We start from the raw sequence: 27,278 nt of genomic DNA, 5'->3' as shown, positions 1-27,278 counted from the left end.
AAAATCTTTTGTTAAGGAAAAGTTCCACAAGTGTATTTGGAATAATGAGCTAGGAAGAAAGAAAAAGTACTATATTGAAGTGTTTAATCCCACTCATAGTCATCAACCAAACACATACATAGAGGTCAATATCTCTTGGAGAGCCAAAATTCTTGTTGCTCAGTTAATGACTAATTCTCATCAACTCCATTGTGAAACAGGGCATTGGAAAAGCCCAAAAGAAGTGTGGGAGGAAAGAGTATGCGTTTTTTGTTCTTGCGGAAAAGTGGAAACAAAACACCTTTCATTTTAGAATGTGAGGCCTCCCAAGACAAGAGGGAAAGTTCTACAAATACGCTGAAAGCTAGCTTTTGAGATAATCTATTTAGAAAAACGCTTGTCGAAAGCATTTATTTTGAAGCTTTATTTTTGAATTATTTTATTATAAAAAAATAATTTATTTCATTTCAGATATCTATTGAGTGTTAAACACTACCGTCAACCATCTACATCTTATCGCACAAACACGATCATTATAACACCTTGGAGCTTTCCGGAAGTTTATATTGTATTCAGCTGAAATATTTTGAAATAGTGAGATATTTCAGTAGGCCCTTCTCGAAGTAGCTACTGTGTTGTGCTCATAGTTATAGAAAGCATCTCGATCGAAGAGAACACAACAGAAACTTGGAGAAAATATCCAAAACAACACTGAAGGAAATTTATAGGAGTGGTAAGGTCAGTGCCGTAGCTATGCCGATGGCAATGGCGTGCCCAGCTGCCACACTACTGGTGCATCCTGGCTCCAATTCCACAGTTTTCATGCTTTCTGCAGTACCCTACGCTTATTCGTCTCCAAAACTAAATAACTCCACCAAAACTGTTTTTCTTTCCATTCAAGCCAGGCAAAATCAGATTCCTCATCCGATGACCAGGGTTTCATCCAGCAATTCCACGTTTTTAGCAGGGAGGTCTTTTCTTTTCAGGGAAATCAGACCAACGACAGAATCCAGAAGATATGGCGGAAGAGTTATTAAGTGCCAAGCCCCGGGAGGAAATGGAAGAGTGAGTTCTCGCGATGTCTCCCTTCATTTGTCCAGAAAATCTTATTTTTATCTTTACATTTAATTAATCAATTAAATAATGATGGCATTGCAGGATTAATGTTCGTCTATTTTTCATTTTTTAAAGTATTTTTTGTATTACGAAAGTATTTTGAAGGGAAAATGACTATTTAAAAAAAATAAATATAGAAAATCTTTCAAAAATTAATGATTTGGCACAAATCGCCTATTTTTCCCATAATTTTTTTTTTCTTCTGAAAATGGTTTGGGGAAACACATTTTTATGGTATGAAATTGGATGCTTGAACAATCTCCAAAATGTTGTATAAAAATAGTAAAACAATTCTTTGAATTTAGGGCGTTTTCCTGCAAACATATATATGATTATGATTTACTATCCGCCTACCTTTTCCAAAAGAAATATGCGGAAACGATTTTTGTACTATGCAGTTAGCTTGGTTGACAAATCTCCAGTTTTTCCTACATAAATTACAAAATCTTTGAATATTATTTTTCTGCAAATATTTATGAGTAAGATCCACCCTATTTATAGATACATTTGAGAATTATAAAGATTAGCCACAGTTGTCGCATTTAATATAAAAATTGTATACTTTTTCAAAATATGGTTCCTTAATTTTCTTTCCATGTGTTGCGAGTGCTATTAGATCACGCAGCAAGAATTTACAGAGATGGCGTGGCAAGCAGTGGTAACAGCTCCAGAAGTGGCGAAAGAGAGTAAACATCAAATAGTTGAGACAGAGCATCTTATGAAGGCTTTGCAAGAGCAGAAGAATGGCCTCGCTCGTCGAATATTTGCCAAAGTTGGGGTCGACAACACAGCTCTTCTTCAAGCCACGGAGAGGTTCATTCAAAGACAGCCCAAGGTAAGGCGTTCTCTCGTTTATTCATGGAGTATTTTATCTCAAACCAACAAAAATAATCTAAAAAGTCTCTTTTTCTTTGTTTTCTATCTCCAATGACCTTTTGCAGTCGTTATCTATTTGATTTTCTTAAACATTTATTTTTAAGATTTGCAGTTATATGTTTGGTATTTTTTTTTATGAAAATTAGGTCTGAAGATGCATCTCAATAGTGAAAATTTGCCGGAATTTATGGTTATCTATTTGATTTCGTGAACATTCATGTATAACATGTAGATTTCGGGGTTTGTTTATTCAAAGATTAACTTCATCTGCTATACGTGTATCAGTTCATTATTCCTTCTAATTTCATTTGTATTTATGTACCAGATGATATAGTAGAAAGGGGCAGCAAAATGGAGAAAATGAAATAGAACGTAGTCAGAAGCTTCAAACGATTACGATAGGTTCAATATGTTTGGAGATCAAATGTGGAATAGAATAGTTAACCTAAAAATTACAAATACAAAAGATATGAAAGACATGGTTAGTTACACAACATTTTAAAATAAAAAAATAAGAATTTTAGCTTTCGGAACTTTTATAATTCCTGGTATATATATACACACAAAACAAATCTTGAATTCATAGCATTTCCATAACCCTATGGCTTAAACGTATGAAAAAACCAACTGCTTTTCACCATAATTTGTAGCTTATTTTGGTTAGAATTCCCAGCATTTCCAAAACATCATCACGGCTTAAACGTTGAGTGAAAAATTCAACTTTTTTAACCATAGCTTGTGGTTCAATCTGGTTAGCAATATTGCTGATTGATTTGGCCGTGTTTTGGTCGTTTTTATACAGTCATCAAAGAACAGAAAAAACAGCCTCAGGAAACAAAACAACTGTTCTAGTTTACTATGCTAAAGATAGAAATTCCTCGATGGAAGAATGCTAATAAAAAGCTGAATGAGAGGATTATATGTCCCAAATGACTCCCAATTCTGCTCTTAAATAGTCCTTACTAAATTGTCGGATATTCCATTTATCTTGAAGGGTCCACTCAAATGAAGCTATGATTCATTCATTCCATTTGTACGTGTCATTGAGCTTTAGTTTTAACCTGCAACACAAAACTGGTATTATAAGTATGCTGGGTGTTTATTGCTTACTAATGATTTCATCCATTGAATCAATCCTCTTAACAGTTCCAACTTTGCTTTATTATCTTTGAAATATTTAGGTTCTCAGTGAAGCTGGGGGTTCAATGCTTGGGCGAGACTTAGAAGCACTGATTCAGCGATCAAGAGACTATAAGAGAGAATATGGTGATTCCTTTGTGTCTGTGGAACATTTACTTCTTGCATTTGCACAAGATAAACGTTTTGGGCAACAGTTGTTTAAGGACTTTCAAATTTCTTTGAAGAGTCTTCAAAGTGCTATACAAGCAATTCGTGGATCTCAAAAGGTTATTGATCAAGGTATGGTTCCTTGGCATCCCTTTCTACATCTCTATTTTTCTGATATCAAAAGTGAATTTGAATATTATAATACAGTTGGAATTGTTGTATTTTGAATGTTAGGTGTTGTGATTGTGAATTCATGAGACTGGTAGCAAACTCTTTAAGTTGTTTGCCAAGGGACTGCTGGCCTCGTAAGTTATCTGCAAGAAAGGATGAGTCATTTGTATTGTAAAAACATGTCAATTAGAAATAATGTTTTTCGTTAGAATATTTTTGTTATTGGGTTGTGGATAATCAAAAGCTGTGTTTTCTCATTAGCATGCTGTATAATTAGTTGGACCATGTAACCTTAGCTTCGACAGGACTCTTAGGGTGACTGTTGGTGTCAGTGCTTATTGTTCAAGTTGAATAAGCCAATGGATCTGATACTTGGGGACCCGGGTTTTATAGTTGGCAATTTCTGTTAGCCAACCATTAGAATGAGGTCACATTATTAATAGTGGTAACAGCAGTGTCAAACATCAGAGCATGGTGGGCAGATTCTGTACTATGGAAACTAACTTAATGCTGTAGATGGCTAAACTGAAAATGCCAATCAAAATTTATGCTATAGAGTACTTTTACCTTGAAGTCACCTGGTTCGAGTTCATATTTGAATTCGACAACATTGAAACTCAAAAAAATTTGTAAGACTAATTTTCAAGTTCGCCATTAAATTCAAACAGAATAGTAATAATAATAATAATAAAAAAATAAAATTATATTTTATTTTTAACTATATAATTTTTTTTTCAGAATTGAGGCTTTTGTGATTTGAATCGTGTTGAGCTTCTTTTTCCAGATCCATCACATTGGAAGTTTATGTGCTGACGTTTAAAACCAACAAGTGTGGTTCATCTTTAGGACATATGAATTTATAAATATTGCATAATGTATATTACGTGCAATTTATTATAGAATATTGAAACCTAAGAAACCAGATTCATCCTAAACCCTCTGCGTGTCCTAAATCGGGCGAATCGGACATGATTCGGTGGAACACGTGTCCTCCGATCGTGTCTGATCATCTCTGGGGATTGAGTCCGTCGTGTCCCGATTCTAGGACACGTGCCCCCTTCATTAGTGTGCTGCGTGGTCCATAAAGGGCTGTTTTGGGCCTTTTCACCCTCACTTTTCACTGTCTCTTTTGCTGTGAGTGTGTGGGAGCAAATAACTAAGGGTTTGGGAGAATTTTGGAGGTGATTCAAACAACAGGTAAGTGCATTTTGTTTCTATTTTTTTGCATTTTTATTACAACAGTTTGCATGTCCATTTTTTCTTTATTTTTTTACAGCATTCATGGCTCAATCAAGGGCAATAGAGAAGGTGTAAAAGAAGGGGAAGAATGTCCCCATTGAAAATGCCCCTCCCCTCTTGTTCCAATTTCATCAGGGTCTGCAAGTCTTCCCTCTATTGGAAGTGGGGCTGCAACAACAGATTCAAATGTTGAGGGAAGACTTAATTTAGAAAGACAACAGACTCAAGATAACAAATATCCCTTGTGGAAGTATGTCACAAGAGAGCAAGGGCCAGACAGCAAGTTGAAGGGAGGAGGCAATGTTGCTTGGAAATGCAACCATTTCAACAATCATTTCATGAGCACATATTACCGTGTGAAATTTCATTTGTTGGCTTTACCAGGTTGTGGAATTGCAGCATGTACACAGGTGTCTTTAGCTAAGAGGAAAGAAATGGAAAAAGAGGCTAATGTTGGTATAGCAAAGGTGGCTGCGACATCTAAAAGAACAAGAATGATGATCCCTTTCCATTCTTGAGGATAAGCAGCAACAAATTTCCATTTGAGAGTTTTGGTGGGGGACAAGCAATAAAAAGAAAGGCAGTGGCACTTGGTCCAATGGAAAAGATTTTTTAGAAAGAGAAACAAGAAGAGCTGGATTTCACCATTGCATTCTTTTTCTATCAGAACTTCATATCCTTTAATGTTGCACGCTGACCTTTATTTATTGAGATGTGCCGAGCTCTAGCTCAAGGGGCTCCATTAGGGTATGTGCCTCTTGGGTCAGAGAAGCTTAGAACCACATTGTTGACTAAGGCAAAAGAAAGAGGTGGACAAAATGCTTGAGCCTATTAAATTAGCATGGCCAACATCTAGGATTAGTATTGTTTCTGATGGATGGACAAATTCAGCACGCCACCCACTCATCAACTTCACAGTGTCTTCCTTGAATGGTCTAGTTTTCTTGAAATCAGTGGATGCACTTGGACAATACAAGGATGCACAATATATGGGTGAGTTGTTCATTAAAGTCATTGAAGATGTAGGTGTTGATTCTTGTGTGCAAATCATTACAAATAATGCACCTGTTTGCAAGGCTGCTGGCATGATTGTGGAAGCTAAATATCCACAAGTATTTTGGACATCTTGCATTGTCCATTCCTTGAATTTAGCACTTAAATCTGTTGCTTTTGATGTGCTTTGGATTGGAAGTATTATTGAGGATGCATGACATATCCGCAACTTTGTACAAAATCATACAAATGCCCTCACAATCTACAAGGAGTACACCAATCTATCATTGTTGAATATTGCAGATCACGGTTTGCCTCTTTATTCATCATGTTGAACAGGTTGAGGGAGGTCAAGGGCGCTCTTGGGGCCACGGTTATTTCAAAGTTTTTGTCTTTTTGGAGAAAGACAAATCAAACAGCGTCAAAAAGAGTGAAGGACAGAGTGTTAGATGATGCTTGGTGGGAGAGGGTAGTTCTACTTATTAAGATCATGGACCCTATCATTTCTTTGCTACAATTTGCAAACACTGACCAACCTATCCTAGGAGAGGTTTATTGGGATTCCATGATTGAGTCTGTGAGGAGCATTATTTTACAAAGTGAGTGCCTCGAGTATGAGACATCATCAAAGGCCTTCTTCACCACCATACATGATATTCTTGTCAGCAGATGGGATAGGAATTGCACACCTTTGCATTGTTTGGCTCACTCATTGAACCCAAAATACTATAGCCATGAGTGGCTGAATGGTGGACCTTCTCGCAGATTCCCTCCTCACATGGATGGTGAAATTTGACAGGGGAGGAAGGATGCATTGAAACAAATTTTTCAGGATAGAACATCCTTTGATGAGGTGGAGGTGCCTTTGCAGAGTTTTCCACTGACATTAGTCGATTTGCAGGATATGATGTGATTAGAGACAGGGGGCTAAGAAGCCCTATTCTTGGTGGGCAACGAGCCCTCCTCTACATCAGTTAACCATGAGGCTCATCTTTCAGGTGACTTCATCCCTTTGTTGCGAGAGGAATTGAAGCACATATGGGAATTTGTATAGTGTCAAGAAGAGCAGGCTTGAGTAGTCCACTGTCCAGGGCAGAGACAATGGTGTATGTGCACACCAACCTATGTCTTATTTATAAGCAAAGGGATGAGTGGTTGAAGGGAAAGACAAAGATGTGGGATGTCTTTCCTGATGATATGGGTTTGGACAACAGCGTTGAGTTGGCATTGGCCAACTTGGATCTTAATGAGCCAGTGCTAGGGCCTGTCACTTTTGATGATGGTGATACTATTGAGGGGTCATCCTCGACACCAACAGATGTAGAGATGACATTGGATACAGAGGAGTAGGATGCAGTAGAGGAGAGCAGTGGTGATCATGATGATGACAGTGATGCTGATTTTGATGATGATGAATCATGAGCTACCTACTGCCTTGAGGCTTGTAGTTGTTTTGTATTTGCTATTTCTATTTGCCAGTGGCATTGCTACTACTTATGTAACACATTTTGATTTTGATGACTTAATGAGAAAACTGCAGCTTCTTGTCTTTCTCCTATTGGATCATTGATGAATATGTCAGTTGTATTTGTATGCATAATGTTACTTTGTAAAACTTACTTCTAGATGAAGATCTATGTTTGAATCAATGAATTTGTATCATGAATGAGAATTTGTGTAAGATATATCTAATTTTTAATATATATATATATATTTGACATGGGGACACGGGACTCGAAGGACACTAGGATTCTAGCGTCTGACATGGGCACGTTGACCCACCAGGATAACGTGTCCTAACGTGTCTTGTTCTGGGGGTCAACGTGCCCGTGTCGGACACTAGAATCCTGGTGTCCTTTGTGCCCCATGTCCCCGTATCAAGTGACTTAGATTGAAACTTATCGTATTTTCTAAACTTTATTGTTTATTAAAATGTTATGTCAATAGTAATAAACATCTTCTCTCTCGTATTATAATTAAACATCCTCTATCATTATTAGTAATAATATGCATCGTATTTTGAGAGCAATACACATCAAGAAAGCACATATAATAATACACATCTAACCTCTTATTAGTAATTAATGGTATTGTTGGAAATACTGAGAGGGGGGTGAATCAATATTTCTTTTCAATTGTTATGGTTACTTGTTAAAATTCTTCACAATTATAATCAGAAAAATATAAATAAGGATTTTATTATAAATAAGCGAGGACACCAATCCTCTTTTACAAAATTTGAGTACAATGATATTTGAGGCTACCAACCCTTCAATCTTCCAAGCTCCAACCTGTTGCCAAGCACCAACTTAAAGTTTTGTGAGGCTCCAACCTCTAGGGTGTGAAAATTTCTGAATCTAACATATCAAAAACCCCTATTGCAATATCTGGTTTATTATCTCCTACTTGTTATTTACATTAACAAGTTATTTAATAATATAAACATCGAAATAAACACAATTGCAGCCTTCACAAACATATAGATCAACAACTGAAATAAACTGAGACAACACAAGGGACACCGTTATTTTTGGACAATTGTCCCCAGAAAAACCCAATGCGGGAAAACTGGTGCAGTATATAGAGGGTTTTATTATTAAGCATATTCTGAATACAACTAGGGTGCCAGAAATGGCTCACCCTTAAGAGAATTTCCTTGGCAGCAATACCTCTATCCGGAGACAGATATTCTGGCTGATCAGCAACCGGATGAACGATCCCACAGTGACTCTGGCTATTCCTTGTACTGGATAGCGAAAGCTGCTCCACGCACCCTCTTAGGGATTGCGTCACCCTCTCTGGCTCTACGTGACCCCATCAACTCTCAGTCTGTCCCACTGAATCACCTCAGTGCAGCCTCTAAAGCCCGCTGTGTCAACCTTGCTGCCTCTGCGTCAACCCTCAAAGGCTCTGTGTTGCCTCTTCCGGTATCTGCTGCCTCTCTGATATGTATTCTTCGACCTCCTATCAAACTGCCCCTCGCTGCAACTGATCATTGGTTTGATTTCCTCAGCAAACCTCGCCCCAAAAAATCGAACTGACTGATCTCTCTTGCTGTCTCGGTGTATCTCCAACTGACCCTCAAGCCTTCTCTTATACTTTTCCTATTGACGATTCAACGACTGAGATTAAGTCCCTAATCAATGGCTGAGATTAGATATGGCTTGATCCGCATCTCTTAAAACTTTCTCACCCATATTATATTAATACACATTAATATTTTAATTTTCCTAAGTTTATACTTAGGAACTCGATTAAAAATATTAATTATTTTAATATCTCTTCATTCGGGTGGAATTTCTCCAAACAATTTCTGGGTCTTGGGGATCTCATGTGCCTTAGCCTCTCCACCAATTTTCATGGCTAGAGCACATCTTCTGACGCTACCAAAAATCAACATAGGGCTCCAACCCTATCCTTTTCTATTTTTTAGAGGCTCCAACCCCTAGGACACCAACCCTTCGGTATTGTTAATAAAGATAGATAAGTTGCAAATCTTGTTTTTCTCTTCACATGTCCATTTGCTCCAACGATGTATAACCAGCTTTGTTTCATGGTGCTGTGGGTATTTCCCCTCCATTGATGATCTGAAACTTCCTTCACACCTTCACATGTTAGTTCTTCAATCGAGCTCCTTCACAGGGAAGTCTACAAGACCATCCTTCACTTATCCGAGCCACAAACATGTGAGTATACCATAGGTTCAATGCTGCAATAATCGAGTCTCAAATTGATGCATTGCAAGTTTAACTGTGACTAACTGTGGATACTCCGAATTTATTGAGGATGAAACGAGGCTCTTGTAGCTTAACCAAGATGCTGACCCATAGTCCTTCGAAGGTATGGTGCTAGACTGTCACTGATTTACTTGCTGCAATAGGTCCAATCTACCCGAGATTACAACACCCACAATTCTGGACTCCATCGAGATTGCGCTCTCCTCCGAAATTGAAATGTTCCACAGATCCGAGCTCTTACGACTTTATCTGCTTTAGATATCTAGTGATCCTTCTCGGCCTCTAAGTCTCCTTTCCTTTACTCTTTCAAGTTCACGAGTTGTGAACTATATCTTCCTCTCTGTGATGGATGACCGAGATCGATGCTTGATAATGAAGTATTTGACTTGTATTTATATGAGTTTCGCCAATAAACAAAAAGACACGTTTATTAGAGGAGAGGCCGACTTGTGCATGAGGTGGCACATTAAAAGTATATTAGAAGGGGTCTTTGTTAATAATCAACGAAATATAACATAGTTTCATTGTTTACGGAAACTATATTATAATAGCAACATCGGAGGGGCTATAGCTTTTAAACAATGCGAAACCATATTACAATGGATGCCACGAGGTCCCACACGCCACATCACCACTTTACTCCCGCATATCGCAACTACACGGATATCGGAGATTTTTAAGTTGCGCACATGCCAAAGTTTCGATGTCAACAACGCTAATATTCCTATAACACATATCACCTCTACTTGCTCTGATCTCTGATGCAGTGGATGCGATATTTCAATAAAACCGTTTTGATAAACCAATCGGGTTCGCAACATACGCTGACCTCTAATGGATGCGATATTTCAATAAAATCGTTTTGATAAACCAATCGCGTCTGCAACCATATCACAATTGGAGGGTTTAACAGGACATGCCTACAAAGCTTGCGATAGGAAAGTTCTGATGCACATATATGATTTTACAATTTAAAACATTATAATAAGGTCAGTTGGGTCCGGAAAGCATATCGCAATCGGAGATTAGGCCTCATCGGAGGATCTTATCAGAGGTCCCATTCCAAAAGTTCCGATAAAGGGTGGATGCGATTGAACAATTAAATTCGTTATTAGATCACATCGGGTCCGCATATCGGAAGTTGGAGCAAATCGCATATCAGAGATTGGAGTTTTTAGGGTGTAGATACATAACAAAACGACGATATGATTTCTCTGATTTGGTTCCGGATATTTCGCTGATATGTTTTTCTTTGCTCCTCCGATATCACTATTTCTTCCCTTTGGCTCTCTCTTGGGCATATGCGGCCTATGCTCCTCCTTGGCTTGTCACTCCTATTCTTGACTTCTGATTTCTTTCCTTTGAACCGCTTCTCTTGGATCTGCTCCTTCTTGGCTTGTTGCTCTTGCTTTTGACTTCCGATGGCTTTCCTTTGGCTCCTGATGGCTTCCGATGGCTTTCCTCCTTGGGTCTAATGCTTCTATTCTGTCTGTATATATATTCAATCCATATGGCCATCAATGACAACACTGACATCTCAACAATCTCCTCCTTTGTCATTGATGGCAATATACTCCTTTTCGTGGATCTTCTCCTTTTTGTAATCTCTCCCCCTTTGGTATCAATGGCAAATGGGGTGCCCAAGTACTCCCCCTATCAAGCTGCTCCTCCTGTCATGGTGCTTCTGTTGATTTGGGGTAGCATTGTATGTGCTCTAGCCATGAAAATTGGTGGAGGCTAAAGCACATGAGATCTCCAAGACCAAGAAATGGTTTGGACAGATTGTACCCGCTTTGGGAGATATTAAAATAATTAATATTTTTAATGGAGTTCCTAAGTCTAAACTTAGGAAAAATAAAATATTAATGGGTATCAATATAAAACTGGGTTAGAAGGTTCCAAAAGTCATGGATCAAGCCAAATCTAATCTTAGCTGTTGATTAGAGATTTAATCTCGGTTGTTGAAGGACCAACAAGAAAAGTATAAGAGGAGGCTTGAGGGTTAGTTGGAGAACACACCACAGTGATCAGTCATTCATTTTGATAGAGCGAGGTTGCTAAGCAAAGGTGAATTAGTGATCAACAGTGAGGGGAAGTGAGTACTGGACAAAGAGGCAGAGACAATACTGAGAGACCAGCGCAGAAGCAAGGAGAGTAAGAGCAGCAGCCAGTTCAGGCCACACAAAGCCCAACAGAGACATCGTAGAGGCCAGAGGGACTGCGTCATCCACGCAGAGGCTGCTGGAGTGATGCAGAGGGTCCCAGAGGCTGCGTAGTGCCTTAGAGGGCTGACGCAGGTCAGCAGGAGGCTGACGCAGAGGGTCTTGGGGCTGATGCAGAGGCCAAAAGGGCCAGTGCTGTGCTTCAAAGTTGCCGGAGAGGGTTTCGTGCGACAGGTTTTTTGAATACCTGTTTCCGAATATAGACTTATTGTTGTTGTGTATTTTTCTTTGTTGGGTGCGCTGGTTAGGCACCCAATTGTACTCAAGGAAACACTGCATAATAATAAACCCTCAGAATAGCTGCATTGGTTTTCTCGCCTTGGGTTTCTCCAGGGACATTTGTCCAAAAATCACAGTGTCACTTGTGTGTTTGTTTTCTTTCAACTGATGATCTGTAGATGTTGTGACTCTATTGTGTTTATTTCAGTATTTAAATGTTTTAAATAACTTGTTCAGAATTTACAAGTAGAAGAAATAAACCAGCATAATATAGATTAATTTTCTAACGGATAGACCTAGAAAATTTAACATGGTATCAAAGGGAGGTTACAGGTCACAGGAGAGTTGAAGGCATCAACTAAGTGGAGCATTTGCAGTAGAATTAGTTGTCCCGAGTGACAATAACTGATCCTTGCAAGAGCAACAGAGGAAGGGTTGACGCAGAGGGATTGCGTCATCAGTCCGGGCCAGAGAGAGGCTAGCGCAGAGGCTGAGGAGGGCAGAGAGAGGCTCACGTAGAGCCACGCAGAGACCAGGAGGGTTGACGTAGTGGCGGAGGGAGCTATTTTTGCTGTAGTCGGGATTGCGCAAAGCCTAGAAGCTCAGTCCTTGAGTTGCTAGGGTGAAGGAAACTGTGGGAAGTTTGCAGGAGCGAAGCTGGTGGGGTACTGTGGTCAGATTAGTGCCTAACATGGCAAGACCAAGGTAGAGGAAGTTGTTGCCGATGCGGAAATATAGACAAGGAATCTGGATCAGTGTTGCAGTTGCACAGATGATTGGAGAGGGGCAACTTGATGGTTGGCAGAAGGATTTCCAGGAGGGAAATCGGGACTCAGAGGGAGTCTAGAAGAGAATTTCCAGGCAGGAAGTAGAGAGACTCGGAGGAGTCGAACTGAGAACTTCCAGACGGGAAGTAGAGAGGCTTAACATGGGTCGAACCGAGAACTTCCAGGCGGGAAGTAGAGAGACTCGGAGGAGTCGACAGAGAAGAGCAGAGAGATGGCTATGAATGGGCTGAGAGATCAGGATAGGCTGGATGGAGCGTCCAACTTTGTGGTCTGGAAGGCCAGGATCTTGTCCATTCTAGGCAGACATTGTATCAAGGGCTTTGCCTTGAGAGCAATGGCTATCCCAGTGGACCCAGTAGCTAATGAAAGGTACGAGGAAGCAATGGCTAAGGCAAAGTGCATCATCCTTGATGGGGTCAAGGATCATGTGGTTTCACATATTGCCGAGAAGGAAACGACAAAGGAGATGTGGGACACTTTGAAGACATTGTACCAGCATACTTCCGTGCAGAGGAAGATGCTCCTGGAGAATCAGCTAAGGTCATACCAGATTCAGAAGGGAGAGTAGATAGATGTCTTCCTCGGTCGGTTGAAGGAGATCTGTGACCAATTGACTTCCACAGGGGCTACGCTGTATCTGGAGTTGATGGTGAGGACCGCACTTAACGCAGTCTCCAAGGAGTGGGAGACATTTGTCCAGAGCATACTGGGCAGGGCGAGTCTTCCAGATTGGGAAGAATTGTGGGCGGCTCTTTGTCAAGAAGAGATCAGATGGTTGACCAAGACGGGGAGTAGCAACAAAGGGGTCAGGATCAAGAAGGAAGAGGAAGAGGATGCGGCTCTAGCATTTTACGGGAAAGCAGGAAAAGAGGAAGAAGAAGAACCTCTCCAAGGTCAAGTGCTTCCATTGTGGGGAACTTGGTCACTATGCGAACCAGTGTCCGAGGAAGAAGAGTAAGGGAGAGGCTTCTGACTCTAAGGTAGCACCAACGAAGGCGGAGAAAGAAGTTGAAGAGGATGATGATTGTGCCATGAGTGCTCATGTGCCACTCGAGAAGAAGTGTGGAGACATCGAGCTGTAGTCAAGAGGACTATAGGCGATGAGGGGCAGGATCCTTGAGGTACCCAACCTCTTGGATTATACCTTGCTACGGGAGCCCCGAAGAGGAGTAGCAGGACTGGCGGATGTTGGTAGAGACGAATGCGGATGAAGCGGTAGAGAGTGCTACAGTGCAGGAATCCCCGTGCAGCGTGAGGCTAGCAAGCTGCAATAATGCGAGAGGCACGGGATTGTTGCAACGGTGCAGGATGGCACGGAGAGGTTTCTAACGGTGCGAGATGCAGGGAGTTGTTGCAGCAACGCAGAGGTGAGTAGAGGGAGCACTTGTTAGCAGCAGAGGGAGTTTCATCATCGGGAGTGTTTATAGCCGTACAGGGATGTCCGAAGTCGGGTGGATCAGTTACTTACTTCTCAGTAACTGAGTTGCAGTGCAGTAGCACGATGCAACATGATGAGAGGGGGATGCAATGCAGATGCAGAGCTGGAAGGATGGACCAGCAACAGCACATATGCAGAGGGAGTTGCTGTATGGATGCAACAGTGGCAGTGGTAGGGCCATGGGCACCAATACAGGATGTAATAATGTAGAGGATGTTGGGTGGGGAGGCCTAGCATTAGCAAACGTACTGGTGCCGGATAATCAGTGTGATGCTTAGTGTGGAGTATTATTAGAGCATAGTCCTTGCTAAGAGGGAGTGTTGATTTGGGGTAGCATCGTATGTGTGCTCTAGCCATGAAAATTGGTGGAGAGGCTAAAGCACGTGAGATCTCCAAGATCAAGAAATGGTTTGGACAGATTGTACCCGTTTTGGGAGATACTAAAATAATTAATATTTTTAATGGAGTTTTTAAGTCTAAACTTGGGAAAAATAAAATATTAATGGGTATTAATATAAAACTGGGTTAGAAGGTTCTAAAAGTCATGGATCAAGCCAAATCTAATCTTAGTCGTTGATTAGAGATTTCATCTCGGTCGTTGAAGGACCAATAGGAAAAGTATAAGAGGAGGCTTGAGGGTTAGTTGGAGAACACACCAGAGTGATCAGCCATTCATTTTGCTAGAGTAGGGTTGCTAAGCAAAAGTGAATCAGAGATCAATAGCGAGGGGAAGTGAGCACTGGACAGAGAGGCAGAGACAATACTGAGAGAGCAGCGCAAAAGTAGGGAGAGCGAGAGCAGCAACCAGTTCAGGCCACATAAAGCCCAGCAGAGACAACGTAGAGGCCAGAGGGATTGTGTCATCCATGCAGAGGCTGATGGAGTGATGCAGAGGGTCCCAAAGGCTGTGTAGTGCCTTAGAGGGCTGACATAGAGGGTCTTGGCGCTGACTCAGAGGCCAGAAGGGCCAACGTTGTGCTTTAGAGTCGTTGGAGAGGGTTTTGTGTGACAGGTTTTCTGAATACCTGTTTTCGAATATAGACGTACTACTGCTGTGTATTTTTCTCTGTCGGGTGAGTCGGTTAGGCACCTAGTTGTACTCAAGGAATACTGCATAATAATAAACCCTCAGAATAACTGCACTGGTTTTCTCGTATTAGGTTTTTCCGGGGACATTTGTCCAAAAATAACAGTGTCACTTGTGTGCTTGTTTTCTTTTAGTTGATGATCTGTAGATGTTGTGACTCTATTGTGTTTATTTCGGTATTTAAATGCTTTAAATAACTTCTTCAGAACTTACAAGTAGAAGAAATAAACTAGCAGAATACATATTAATTTTCTAACGGATCGACTTAGAAAATTCAACATGGTATCAGAGGGAGGTTACAGATCATAGGAGAGCTGAAGGCATCAACTAAGTAGAGCATTTGCAGTAGAGTTAGCTGTCCCGAGTGACAATAGCTGATCCTTGCAGAAGCAACAGAGGAAGGGTTGATGCAGAGGGACTGCGTCATCAGTCCGGGCCAGAGAGAGGCCAGCGCAAAGGCTGAGGAGGGTAGAGAGAGGCTCACGTAGAGCCACGCAGAGACCAGGAGGGTTGATGTAGTGACTGAGGGAGCTATTTTTGCTGTAGTCGGGATTGTGCAGAGCTTAGAGGCTCACTCCTTGAGTTGCTGGGGCGAAGGAAGTTGTGAGAAGTTTGTGGGAGTGAAGTTGGTGGGGTACTGTGGTCAGAACGGTGCCTAACATAGCAAGACCAAGGTAGAGGAAGTTGCTACTGAGACATATTTCTAGGCAAGGAAGCTGGAGCAGTGTTGCAGTTGCACAGACGATTTGAGAGGGTCAACTTGATGGTTGGCAGAAGGATTTCCAGGAGGGAAATCGGGACTCAGAGGGAGTCTAGAAGAGAACTTCCAGGCGAGAAGTAGAGAGACTCGGAGGAGTCGAATTGAGAACTTCCAGACGGAAAGTAGAGAGACTTAGCAGGAGTCGAATCGAGAACTTCCAGGTGGGAAGTAGAGAGACTCGGAGGAGTTGACAGAGAAGAGCAGAGAGATGGCTGTGAATGGGCTGAGAGATTAGGACAGGCTGGACGAAGGATCTAACTTTGTGGTCTGGAAGGCCAGGATCTTGTCCATTCTAGGCAGACATCGTATAAAGGGCTTCGCCTTGAGAGTAATGGCTATCCCAGTTGACTCATTAGCTAATGAAAGGTACGAAGAAGCAATGGCTAAGGAAAAGTGCATCATCCCTGATGGGGTCAAGGATCATGTGGTTCCACATATTGCCGAGAAGGAAACGACAAAGGAGATGTGGGAAACTTTGAAGACATTGTACCAACATACTTCCGTGCAGAGGAAGATGCTCCTAGAGAATCAGCTAAGGTCATACCAGATGCAGAAGGGAGAGCAGATAGATGTCTTTCTCGGTCAGTTGAATGAGATCCGTGACCAACTAATTTCCATAGAGGCCATGCCGTATCAGGAGTTGATGGTGAGGACCGCACTTAACGCAGTCTCCAAGGAGTGGGAGACATTTGTCCAGAGCATACTGGGCAGGGTGAGTCTTCCAGATTAGGAAGAACTGTGGGTGGCTCTTCGTCAAGAAGAGATCAGATCGCTGACCAAGATGAGGAGTAGCAGCAAAGGGGTTAGGATCAAGAAGGAAGAGGAAGAGGATACGGCTCTAGCATCTGCGGGAAAGCAGGAAAAGAGGAAGAAGAAGGACCTCTCCAAGGTCAAGTGCTTCCATTGTGGGGAACTTGGTCACTATGTGAACCAGTGTCCGAGGAAGAAGAGTAAGGGAGAGGCTTCTGACTCTAGGGTAGCGCCAGCGAAGGCGGAGAAAGAAGTCGAAGAGGATGACGATTGTGCCATGAGTGCTCATGTGCCACTCGAGAAGAAGTGGGGAGACATCGAGCTATAGTCAGGAGGACTACAGGCGATGAGGGGTAGGATCCTTTAGGTACCCAACCTCTTGGATTATACCTTGCTACGGGAGCCCCGAAGAGGAGTAGCAGGACTGGCGGATGTCGGTAGAGATGGATGCAAATGAAGTGGTAGAGAGTGCTACAGTGAAGAGTCCCCGGGCAGCACGAGGCCCGCAAGCTGCAACAATGTGAGAGGCACGGGAGTGTTGCAACGGTGCAAGATGGCACTAAGAGGTTTGTAACGGTGCGAGATGCAGGGAGTTGTTGTAGCAACGCAGAGGTGAGTAGAGGGAGCACATGTTAGCGGCATAGGGAGCTTCATCATCTGGAGTGTTTCTAGCGTTACAGGGATGTTAGAAGTCAGGTGGATTAGTTACTTACTTCTCAATAACTGAGTCGCAGTGCAGTCGCAGTATGCAATAGCACGATGCAACATGATGAGAGGGGGATGCAGTGCAGATGCAATGCTAGGAGGATGGACTAGCAACAACACGGATCAGAGGGAGTTGCTGTACGGATGCAACAGTGGCAGTGGTAGGGCCATGGGTACCAGTACAGGATGCAATAATGTAGAGGATGTTGGGCGGGGAGGCCTAGCGTCAGCACACGTACCGTTGCTAGATAATTAGTGTGATGCTTAGTGTGGAGTATTACTAGAGCACAGTCCTCGCTAAGAGGGAGTGTTGATTTGGGGTAGCATCGTATGTGCTCTAGCCATGAAAATTGGTGGAGAGGCTAAAGCACATGAGATCCCCAAGACTGAGAAATGGTTTGGACAGACTGTACCCGCTTTGGGAGATATTAAAATAATTAATATTTTTGATGGAGTTCTTAAGTCTAAACTTAGGAAAAATAAAATATTAATGGGTATTAATATAAAACTGGGTTAGAAGGTTCAAAAGTCATGGATCAAGCCAAATCTAATCTTAGCCATTGATTAGAGACTTAATCTCGGTCGTTGAAGGACAAATAGGAAAAATATAAGAGGAGGCTTGAGGGCTAGTTGGAAAACACACCAGATTGATCAGTCATTCATTTTGCTAGAGCGAGGTTGCTAAGGAAAAGTGAATCAATGATCAACAACAAGGGGAAGTGAGTACTGGACAGAGAGGTAGAGACAGTACTAAGAGACCAGCGCAGAGGTAGGGAGAGCGAGAGCAGCAGCCAATTCAGGCCACATATAGCCCAGCAGAGACAACGTAGAGGCCAGAGGGACTGTGTCATCCACGCAGAGGCTGCTAGAGTGATGCAGAGGGTCCCAAAGGTTGTGTAGTGCCTCAGAGGGCTGACACAGAGGGTCTTGGGGTTGAAGCAAGTTAGTAGGAGGATGACGCGGAGGCCAGAAGGGCTAGCGCTGTGCTTCAGAGTCGCTAGAGAGGGTTTCGTGTGACAGGTTTTTTGAATACTTGTTTCCGAATATAGACGTATTGTTGCCGCGTATTTTCCTCTGTCGGGTGAGCTGGTTAGGCACCCAGTTGTACTCAAGGAAATACTGCATAATAATAAACCCTCAGAATAGCTGCACCGATTTTCCCGCATTGGGTTTTTTCGGGGACATTTGTCCAAAAATAACAGTGTCACTTGTGTGCTTGTTTTCTGTCAGCTGATGATCTGCAGATGTTGTGACTCTATTGTGTTTATTTCAGTATTTAAATGTTTTAAATAACTTGTTCAGAATTTATAAGTAGAAGAAATAAACCAGCAGAATACAGATTAATTTTCTAACGGATAGACTTAGAAAATTCAACAACTTCTACTCTTGTCAATGTATTTTCTTAATGTGATGCAAGAGCAATGACCCCTATCTTTTGGCGAAGATATTCAAATGCTTCTAGTTGTAGGGGTTTTGTGAAGATATCTGCAATTTGCTCCTTTGTATTTACATATTCCAACTTGATCTGTTCAACAACTTGTTCACGAAGAAAGTGGTATTTGATCATCTATGCTTCCAGCCCAATCAACATTGGTGTAAGCTGTCACGATAAGATAGTGCTTTTGGGATACCATAGACCAAAATCAGAAGTACCTTTCAAGTATCTGAGAATTCTCTTCACATCCAACAAATGAGATTGCGTAGGAGCTAATTGAAATCTTTTCACCATTCCTACTGCTTGCATAATATCGGGTCTTGTAGAAGTTAAGTATAGGAGAGCTCCAATTATTGTCCTGTAAAGAGTTGCATCTATCGAGGGGGATTCAACATCTTTGCTCAATTTGCAATATGTGGTCTTTACATCCCATATCTTTTAAGCAGGTCTTTAAGGTATTTTGCTTGAGATATGAACATACTTGTTGTAGTTTGAGTTACTTGTAGTCTAAGGAAGTAAGACAATTCACCAATCATTGACATTTCGAACTCTTTTGAGATATTTTGAGCAAATTCATGGCTTATCCCATCATCATTGCTGGTAAAAATCAAATCATCAACATAGACAAGAGTGACTAGCAGTTTCTATTCGTCCATCTTCATGTAGAGATTGCTTCCTGCCACTCCCTTTTTGAAGCCTTATTGTTGTAGATAGTGATCCAGTCTTGCTTTCCTAGAGCTTGTTACAATCCATATAGTGCCTTTTCCAACTTGCATACAAAGTCTTTTCCTTCTGCTAGGTCGAACCCTTCCGGTTGCTCCATGTAAACTTCTTCTTTTAGATCACCATTTAGAAATGTTGATTCCACGTCCATTTGATAAACTTTGAATCCTTTTGAACAAGCAAATGCCAAAAACATTCTTATAGCTTTTATACGAGCTACAGGTGCAAAAGGTTTTTCAAAGTCAATTCATTCTATTTGTGAATAACCTTTACAAACAAGCCTTGCCTTATTTCTGATGATTTGTCCATCTTCATTCATTTTGTTTTTGAACACCCACTTGGTTCCAATTATATTTTTATCTTTTGGACGAGGTACAAGTTCCCATGTTTCATTCTTTTCGATTTGGAACATTTCTTCTTCCATTGCTTTCACCCAATGAGGGTCCTTACTCGCTTGGGGAAAGTTTTCTAGTTCTACCATGGATAATAAGGCAACATAATCTTTTCTTGGTGTATTAGTCATCCTTCTTCGAGTCTGTATTCTCAATAATCTGTTCTTCTGGATGGTGTTTTTGAACAAATTTTACTTTTGCTGGAGTCTGAGATGGTTCCTTTTGATTTTCTTGATCCTTTTCTTCCTTTGTTGTATCTTCTTCAAAATCTTCAAGGAAAGAATCTTCTTCACATACTTCAATTTTTTTTTTGGTTGTTTATTTGTTTTTTTATTTAATTGTTTTTTGTTTTCTGGGAGTGCCTCATCAGTCTTCACACCAATGCTTTCTACTATCTTTCGTCTTCAATTATTGTAGCATTTGTATGCCTTGCTCCTTGTAGAATATCCAAGAAATATTCCCTCATCAACCCGAGAATCAAACTTGCTTGGTGAGTCATCATTGATCTTCATAAAGCATTTACTTCCAAAAATTCCGAAATATTTTACCAAAGCAGGTCTTCCTTTCCATAATTCATATGGAGTTTTGTCATTATTTGGTCTTAGTTAGACTCTATTCAAGGTATACATTGCCGCACCAACTGCTTCTCTCCAAAATTTGGCTTGTAAATCAACGACTAGTAACATTGTTCTTGCCATTTCTTGCATGGTTCTGTTTCTTCTTTCCACTACTCCATTTTGTTTAGGAGTTCTAGCTACGGAAAGTTCTCATTTGATTCCTTGTAGATTGCAGAAATCATTGAATTCCATAGAAGTAAATTCTCCTCCTCTATCTGTTCTAAGACACTTGATTTTTGATTCTTTTTCATTCTCCACAAGAGCGTTGAAATTCTTAAAACATTCAAATGCTTCAGATTTAAACTTTATAAAGTATACCCACATCATTCTAGTATAGTCATCAACAAATAGAGCAAAGTACCTTTCGCCATGTAGAGTTGGAGTTCTAGTTGGTCCACATAAATCTGCATGTATGATCTCCAAAGGTTTTGATGTTGAGACCTCCTTAGACTTTAAGTCGTTCTAGTTTTCTTTCCATGTTGGCATGGCCACACACGACGTGATCTGGCTTGACAATTTTCGGAATGTCCCTTACTGCATTTGTTTTGCTGATATTAACCAGGGTATCAAGTTTAGATTCCCCAATCGGTTGTGCCATAACCAGTTTTCATCTGCTCGACTCATATAACATTTATCTTCTTGAATTTTACTCAGGATATATACATTGTCTGGTGTTCTTACTCCTTTTGCCACAAGTTCTCCTTAGGAGGAATTCCTTTTCTCACAATTTTTAGTACTAAAGACAACATTATGTCCTTGGTCACAAATTTGGGTGACACTTAAAAGATTGTGTTTGAGCCCTTCCACCAGTAGTGCATTTTGAGCTTTTCCCTTTCCATTAACAAGAGCAATAGTCCCTTTTCCAACAATTTTAGCAGATCCACTCCCAAAAGATACATTTCCATCCTTCTTATTTAACGTGATAAACTTCTTTTGGTCACCTGTCATGTGTCTTGAACACCCACTATCCACAAACCATTGATTTTCATCACTATGTGCACATAAAGCTAGACCACATTTATCAGTAGTGGGTTCTTCCTTCTTCAATTCTTCCTTTTTGAATGAACAATTTTGTGTATCATGGCCATAATCATTGCATTTTGAGCAAACATGATCATATTTAGCCAAAGGATCAAATGAATTGTAAGTCTTGATCTATCCTTGTGCTTTTAGGCTACGAGGCTTGCTCCGATGATTGATCTTATATCTTGAACCATTATCCTTATGAGCTTTGCAATGCTTAGCTTGATGACCAAAGTTTTTACAATGAAAGCAATGACCAAGAAAAATTGTTTGATACGTGTTAAGATAGCCTTGACTTGATGTCGTATTCTTCCTTGGAGGTAGCCTTCCTTCATTCCTTGGGTTGTTAAGGGTGGACTTTTGCTCTTGGTGGGATGGCTTCTCTTCTTTTGGATGATTGTAGAGGATGTCAGCATAAATTTTTTGGATAATTACATTCTCCTTTGTACTTGATGATTCTTCTTTGAAACCTATTCCAGACTTGTCATGCTGAGGTCTTTGAGTATTAAGAATGTTATCAAGAGTTTTAGAGTTTTGCCAACTCTTTTTAACTTGATCCAACTCTTTTCTTAGGGAAACAATTTCAGCTTCACGTTTTCCGCAAATTTCTTCTCTTTCATTTAGTTTATTGTTCAAGAACTCTTCCTTCCATTTTGCTTCCACTTTTTCAACTTTGAGAGAAATGACCTCCTTTCGGAATTTCTCATTTTCTTCAACGACACTCATTATTAAATAACTCACAATTCCTTCTTCTTCTTGTTCGGAATCATCTTTATTTGTGAATGCCATAAATAATACTTCACTGCTTCGAGCATAGTTATCTTCCTTATCGGACTCATCATCATCTCTTTTGTGTAGAGAGGTATCTTTAGTTGATTTCTTCTTGGTAATCACGAATTCTTCTTCATCAGAGTCATCTTGTTTGGAGAAGAGATTCTTCTTGTTAAGCCCTTTCTTTTTGAACATCTTTTTATATTCGTCTTCATCATCACTATCATGTTTACGAGGACATTTTGCAGCGTAACGTCCTATTCTTCCACATTTAAAACAAATGAGAGGATACTTACCTTTGAGCTTGGACCCTTTCCTTAGCTTCCTTACGAATTGGGCTAGTTCAGATTCAATGTCGGAATCATCACTGCAATAATTATCATTTCTTCCCTTCTTTGATAACCTTGAAGCTTTGAATGTAGCTTCGTTGGAGTTAGGGATTCCTTTTCTCATTTCATATGCTATGAGAATCCCATGAAGTTCATCCATTTTAGATCATCCAACTCCTTCAATTCCTCTATGGCACTGACTTTGGAATCAAAACGTTCTGGAAGTGATCGCAAAACCTTTTGGACAACTGTGCTTTCTTCAATGGTTTCGCCTAAGCTTTTGAGTGAGTTGACAACTTCAGCCACTGTAATATCCCTTATTAAAGATATCCCTCAAATACAAGCAAACTCCAACCAGAGAAATAACAATAGTGCAACATACAATAATGTATACATAGAAAATAAGTAGATAGTCGAGAAATGCAGAGAGAAATGCTAAGCCATTTTATTATACTGAATAATGGGAAGAGTACAAGAGGTGATCAGAAGGATAGCACCTCGACTTGCACAAGGCAAGTGAAGAAATACACTCAGAATGGTAAGGAAATGGCCTCTCTCTGAACTGCGTCCAAACTGCCAGAGAACTGCTGTGCTGCTGGAATCAAATGAAGATTTGGGGCTGTTCTCCTTAGAAAATGCTGAAACTCTGGAATCAGCCTCTGCTCAATAAACCCAGAAAAGCCTAGAAAGCTTTTCTAAAATTGCTGACCCCCGAAAATCACCCTCTTGGGGATCTACGCAATCCCTCAAGGCTCTGCGCTGCTCCTGAAGAGAAACTTCCAAAACTCTACCAAAATCCTCCAATATGCAAGGGCTGATCCCTTGCTCAATCTCCCAGCTCAAATCCTCCACAAAAACCCAATCCGGAGCTCCTACCCAAAAGAACCGGAGCTCCTACACAAAAACCCAATCTTAGGTAGACCAAGTCCCCTACCTCAAACTGTCTCTCCACCCGACCCCTGTCAGCATACAGCGTCTGCTGGTTCTGCGCTGCAGCAATATTATCCTTGAGAGCTCGGAGGATATCCTGACTCTCTTGGATCCAAATCTTGGCTCTCGGAGCCTTGCTAGCACCAAACATCACGTTAGCAAAAGATAAAGGATGATATCCATACAAAGCATAGAATGGTGACATACCAATGGACATGTGATGTGTAGTGTTGTAGCAGTACTCCCCCAAATGCAGCCACTTCAGCCATGCTCGCTGTTGCCCACTGACATAGTTATGCAAGTAGCCCTCCAGCCACTTGTTAACTATGTCCGTCTGCTCGTCTGTTTGTGGGTGATAATTGGTACTCGGTGTCAACTCCGTCCCCACCAATCGGAAAAGCTCTTGCCAAAACCCGCCCATGAAACGGGTGTCCTTGTCACTGATGATGGTCTTAGGAAGACTATGTAGCCTGAAGACCTCTCTGAAGAACAGCTCGGCCACCTGTGCTGCTATGTAGTGTGCGGATATGGTGAAAAAATGTGCGTACTTTGTCAGTCGATCAACGACGACAAAGATACAATCCTTGCCCTGCACCATGGGCAACCCTGTGATGAAGTCCATCGAAATACTCTCCCATTTCCTCTCCGGAATGGGAAGAGGCTGCAATAATCCTGCGGGATGGCTGATTTCCCCCTTGTTCCTCTGGCAAACATCGCACTCCCAGATATGCTGGAGTACGTCCCTCCTTAAGGCCCTTCCATGAGAACCTCTCTCTAATGGCCCTGTAGGTTTTGGTAAACCCCTGATGGCTGGCCAATGGTGAATCATGTGATGCCTGAAGTATCTTCTTCTTGTGCTGAGATCCCTCAGTCAAGAAGATCCGGTCCCTATAGTAGATGATCTCATTGATCACCTTGTACCTATCATCTGCCACCTGCCCATCCAGAATCTCACATGCAAATCTGTCCTTGGAGTACTCTACTAAGAGTCGAGCCCTCCAGTCTGTGTCCAAGCTCATAAGAGACAACGTGGCTGGTCTACGTGAAAGGGCATCTGCTACCACGTTGTTCTTACCCTTGACATATTCAATGTCAAAGTCATATGCTTGGATCTTACTGATCCACTTCTGCTGCCTCTCCTGTAGCTCTTTTTGCTCCAAAAAGAACCTGAGGCTGTTGTGATTAGTCCTCACCCTAAACCTGTTACCCACTAAATACTGCCGGAATTTGGCCAATGCATGCATAATGGCCAGCGTCTCCTTGTCGTATATAGAATACAACCTCTCATGCGGAAGGAGCTTCCGGCCCTCAAAGGCTATAGGGTGACCTCCCTGCATCAACACTGCGCCGATCCCCTCTCCCGACACATCACACTCCAAAACAAATGGTTGCGTAAAATCCGGCAATACAAGCACTGGGCAGCTGCTCATAACCTCCTTGAGCTTGTCAAAGGCTCGCTGCGTTGTATCCGACCAATTGAATGACCCCTTCCTTGTCAAATCTGTCAGGGGTGCAGCAAGCTGTGAGAAACTCTTGACGAACTTCCAGTAGTAAGTACAAATACCAATGAATCCTCGGAGTTCTGTCACGTTCCTCTGCTCCAGCCAATCTTTGATGATTCTCACTCTGTCCACCCCTATGATGTGTCCCAAGTACAACATCTCTGTCAACCCAAACTCACACTTGGAGGGCTTGGCATAGAACTGCCGCTCCTCCAAGATGCGCAACACTGTCTCAATGTGTTGGAGATGCTCCTCCCAAGTCCTGCTGTAAATGAGAATGTCATCAAAGAACACCAACACGAACTTCCTTAAGTGACTGCGGAAGATGTGGTTCATGCAGGACTGGAATGTAGCCGGGGTTTTGGTTAGCCCGAAGGGCATCACCAAAAACTCAAAGTGCCCATAGTGACACTTGAAGGCGGTCTTGGGAATGTCCTGCTCCCTCACGCGAATCTGATGGTACCCAGATCTCAAATCAATCTTTGAGAAGAACCGTGCTCCTCTCAACTCATCCATCAACTCAACGATCCTGGGTATGGGGTACCTGTTCTTCAGGGTCTTTTTGTTCAGGGCCCTGTAGTCAATGCACATCCTCAATGTGCCGTCCTTCTTCTTCACCAACACCACGGAAGAAGCAAAAGGACTCGTGCTCGGCCGAATGTGCCCAAGAGCCAGCAACTCCTGAATGGCCTGCTCAATCTCATCTCGACAGGCCTTAGGATGCCCATAGCGGGTAGTAATCACTGCCTGTATGCCCTGCTCAAGCTCAATGGTGTGCTCAAACCCCCGATCCGGTGGCTGTCCCAATGGAATCTCCCCAAACACTGTGGCATATTGGTAAAGGATGGACTGTATCTCTGGGTGCACCGTCTGCCCTGTAGTCCCTACCTCTGATGCACGTAGCTCCACTGCCCACTCTATGTCTCCCTTCTGGAAGACTGCCTCCATCCGATGAGCCGAAATAGTGTGAGGCGGATATGTGTGCTGTCCTCGTATCTTCTCATGCTTCCCTGTCTTCTCATCATCCCACTCCATCTCTAGGGCCTTCCAATCTGTCGTGACCTTCCCTAGAGTGATAAGCCACTGAACACCCAATATCATGTTGGTGTCCGGAATATCGACCACGAAAAAGTGGTCAGTCAGTGTGTAGGTGCCCATCGTCACTGATAACTCTGGAACATAACGAGCACACACCATGGTCTGATCTCCTGGGACCAAAACTGAAAAGCCATCGAAGCTCTCTGTCTGTATACCTCTCCGCTCAACCATCTGTGCATCGATGAAGTTGTGGGTTGCCCCACTGTCAACCAAAACTGATACTCACTGGCCACGTACTGCCCCTCGTACGCGCAGCGTCAGATACTTGGGAACTCCTCGCAATGTTGCAAGGGCCCCTCTGGTAGGTGCAAAGGCTGCACCACCTGCTGGTGGTGGTGGAGGTGGCAAAGGATCCTGCGCGGCATGACTATCTCCTACCTCCACATCATCCTCCTCATCCTCTTCCCCGCTGCTCTCGGAGAAGACCTCAATAAAATGTGCTTTGCCACCAGCACATCTATGTCTCGGTGCCCACGGCTCCTGACAGGTAAAGCACAACCGCCTCTTCTTCAACTCCCTCCTGGCATCATCATCAATCTGTGCTTGTCCTGGATTCCCCTTTGGAGGCGGAATCCTCACATCCTTCCCCTTAGTCTGGAAACCATGTCTCTGGGGGTAAGGTGTCTGGGTCTTGGGTAAGGCATCTTGTAAGTCCCGGGTCCTGCTAATAGCATCCTGGAGTGTAGCTGGTCTAGTGGATCTGACTAGACCCCGAAGTGGATCTGCTAACCCCTCAACAAACATGTAGATCCTCCGTGCCGTGGATAGATCTGGTACCATCACTGAAATCCTCAAGAAGTTTGCAATGTAAGTCTCTGGGTTCCTGGTCTGTTTGAGCCTCGTCAGCCCAACAAAGTGCTGTTCCGGATCCCTCCGGTCAAACCTCTCCATCAGTCTCCTGGTGAACTCGACATATGTCGTCACTGTGGAGTGTCCGAGTGTAATCAACCCATGGAACCACCAATCCTGGGCCTCACCATCCAAATGTAATGTTGCCACCTTGATGGCCTCTGTCTCCGACATCTGGTTAAGATGGAAATAAATGTCCAGTGTCTCCAACCAAGACTTTGCCGAACTGTTTGATGACCCAT

General features: G+C 42.1%; 1 protein-coding gene across 1 annotated transcript in view; it reads left to right on the top strand.

Annotated features, from left to right (window-relative positions):
- The first annotated feature begins 538 nt into the window (after positions 1 to 538).
- LOC149185121 (chaperone protein ClpB3, chloroplastic-like) overlaps positions 539 to 27,278 on the top strand; it is a 245,209-nt gene continuing 218,469 nt past the window's right edge. The window contains exons 1-3 of the mRNA XM_089417771.1: positions 539 to 1,044; positions 1,712 to 1,930; positions 3,153 to 3,390. Coding sequence (XP_089273897.1) covers positions 733 to 1,044; positions 1,712 to 1,930; positions 3,153 to 3,390 — 769 coding nt within the window. The 5' untranslated portion in view covers positions 539 to 732. The remainder of the gene's footprint in view (positions 1,045 to 1,711; positions 1,931 to 3,152; positions 3,391 to 27,278) is intronic.

The sequence above is a fragment of the Pinus tabuliformis genome, chromosome 3_2 (assembly GCF_031772625.1).
Source record: "Pinus tabuliformis cultivar Carrire ecotype Pingquan chromosome 3_2, CPIR1, whole genome shotgun sequence".
In the NCBI taxonomy this organism is placed as follows: domain Eukaryota; kingdom Viridiplantae; phylum Streptophyta; class Pinopsida; order Pinales; family Pinaceae; genus Pinus; species Pinus tabuliformis.
The sequence above is the reverse complement of the archived record's forward strand: the minus strand, read 5'-3'. Positions and strand labels throughout refer to the sequence as shown.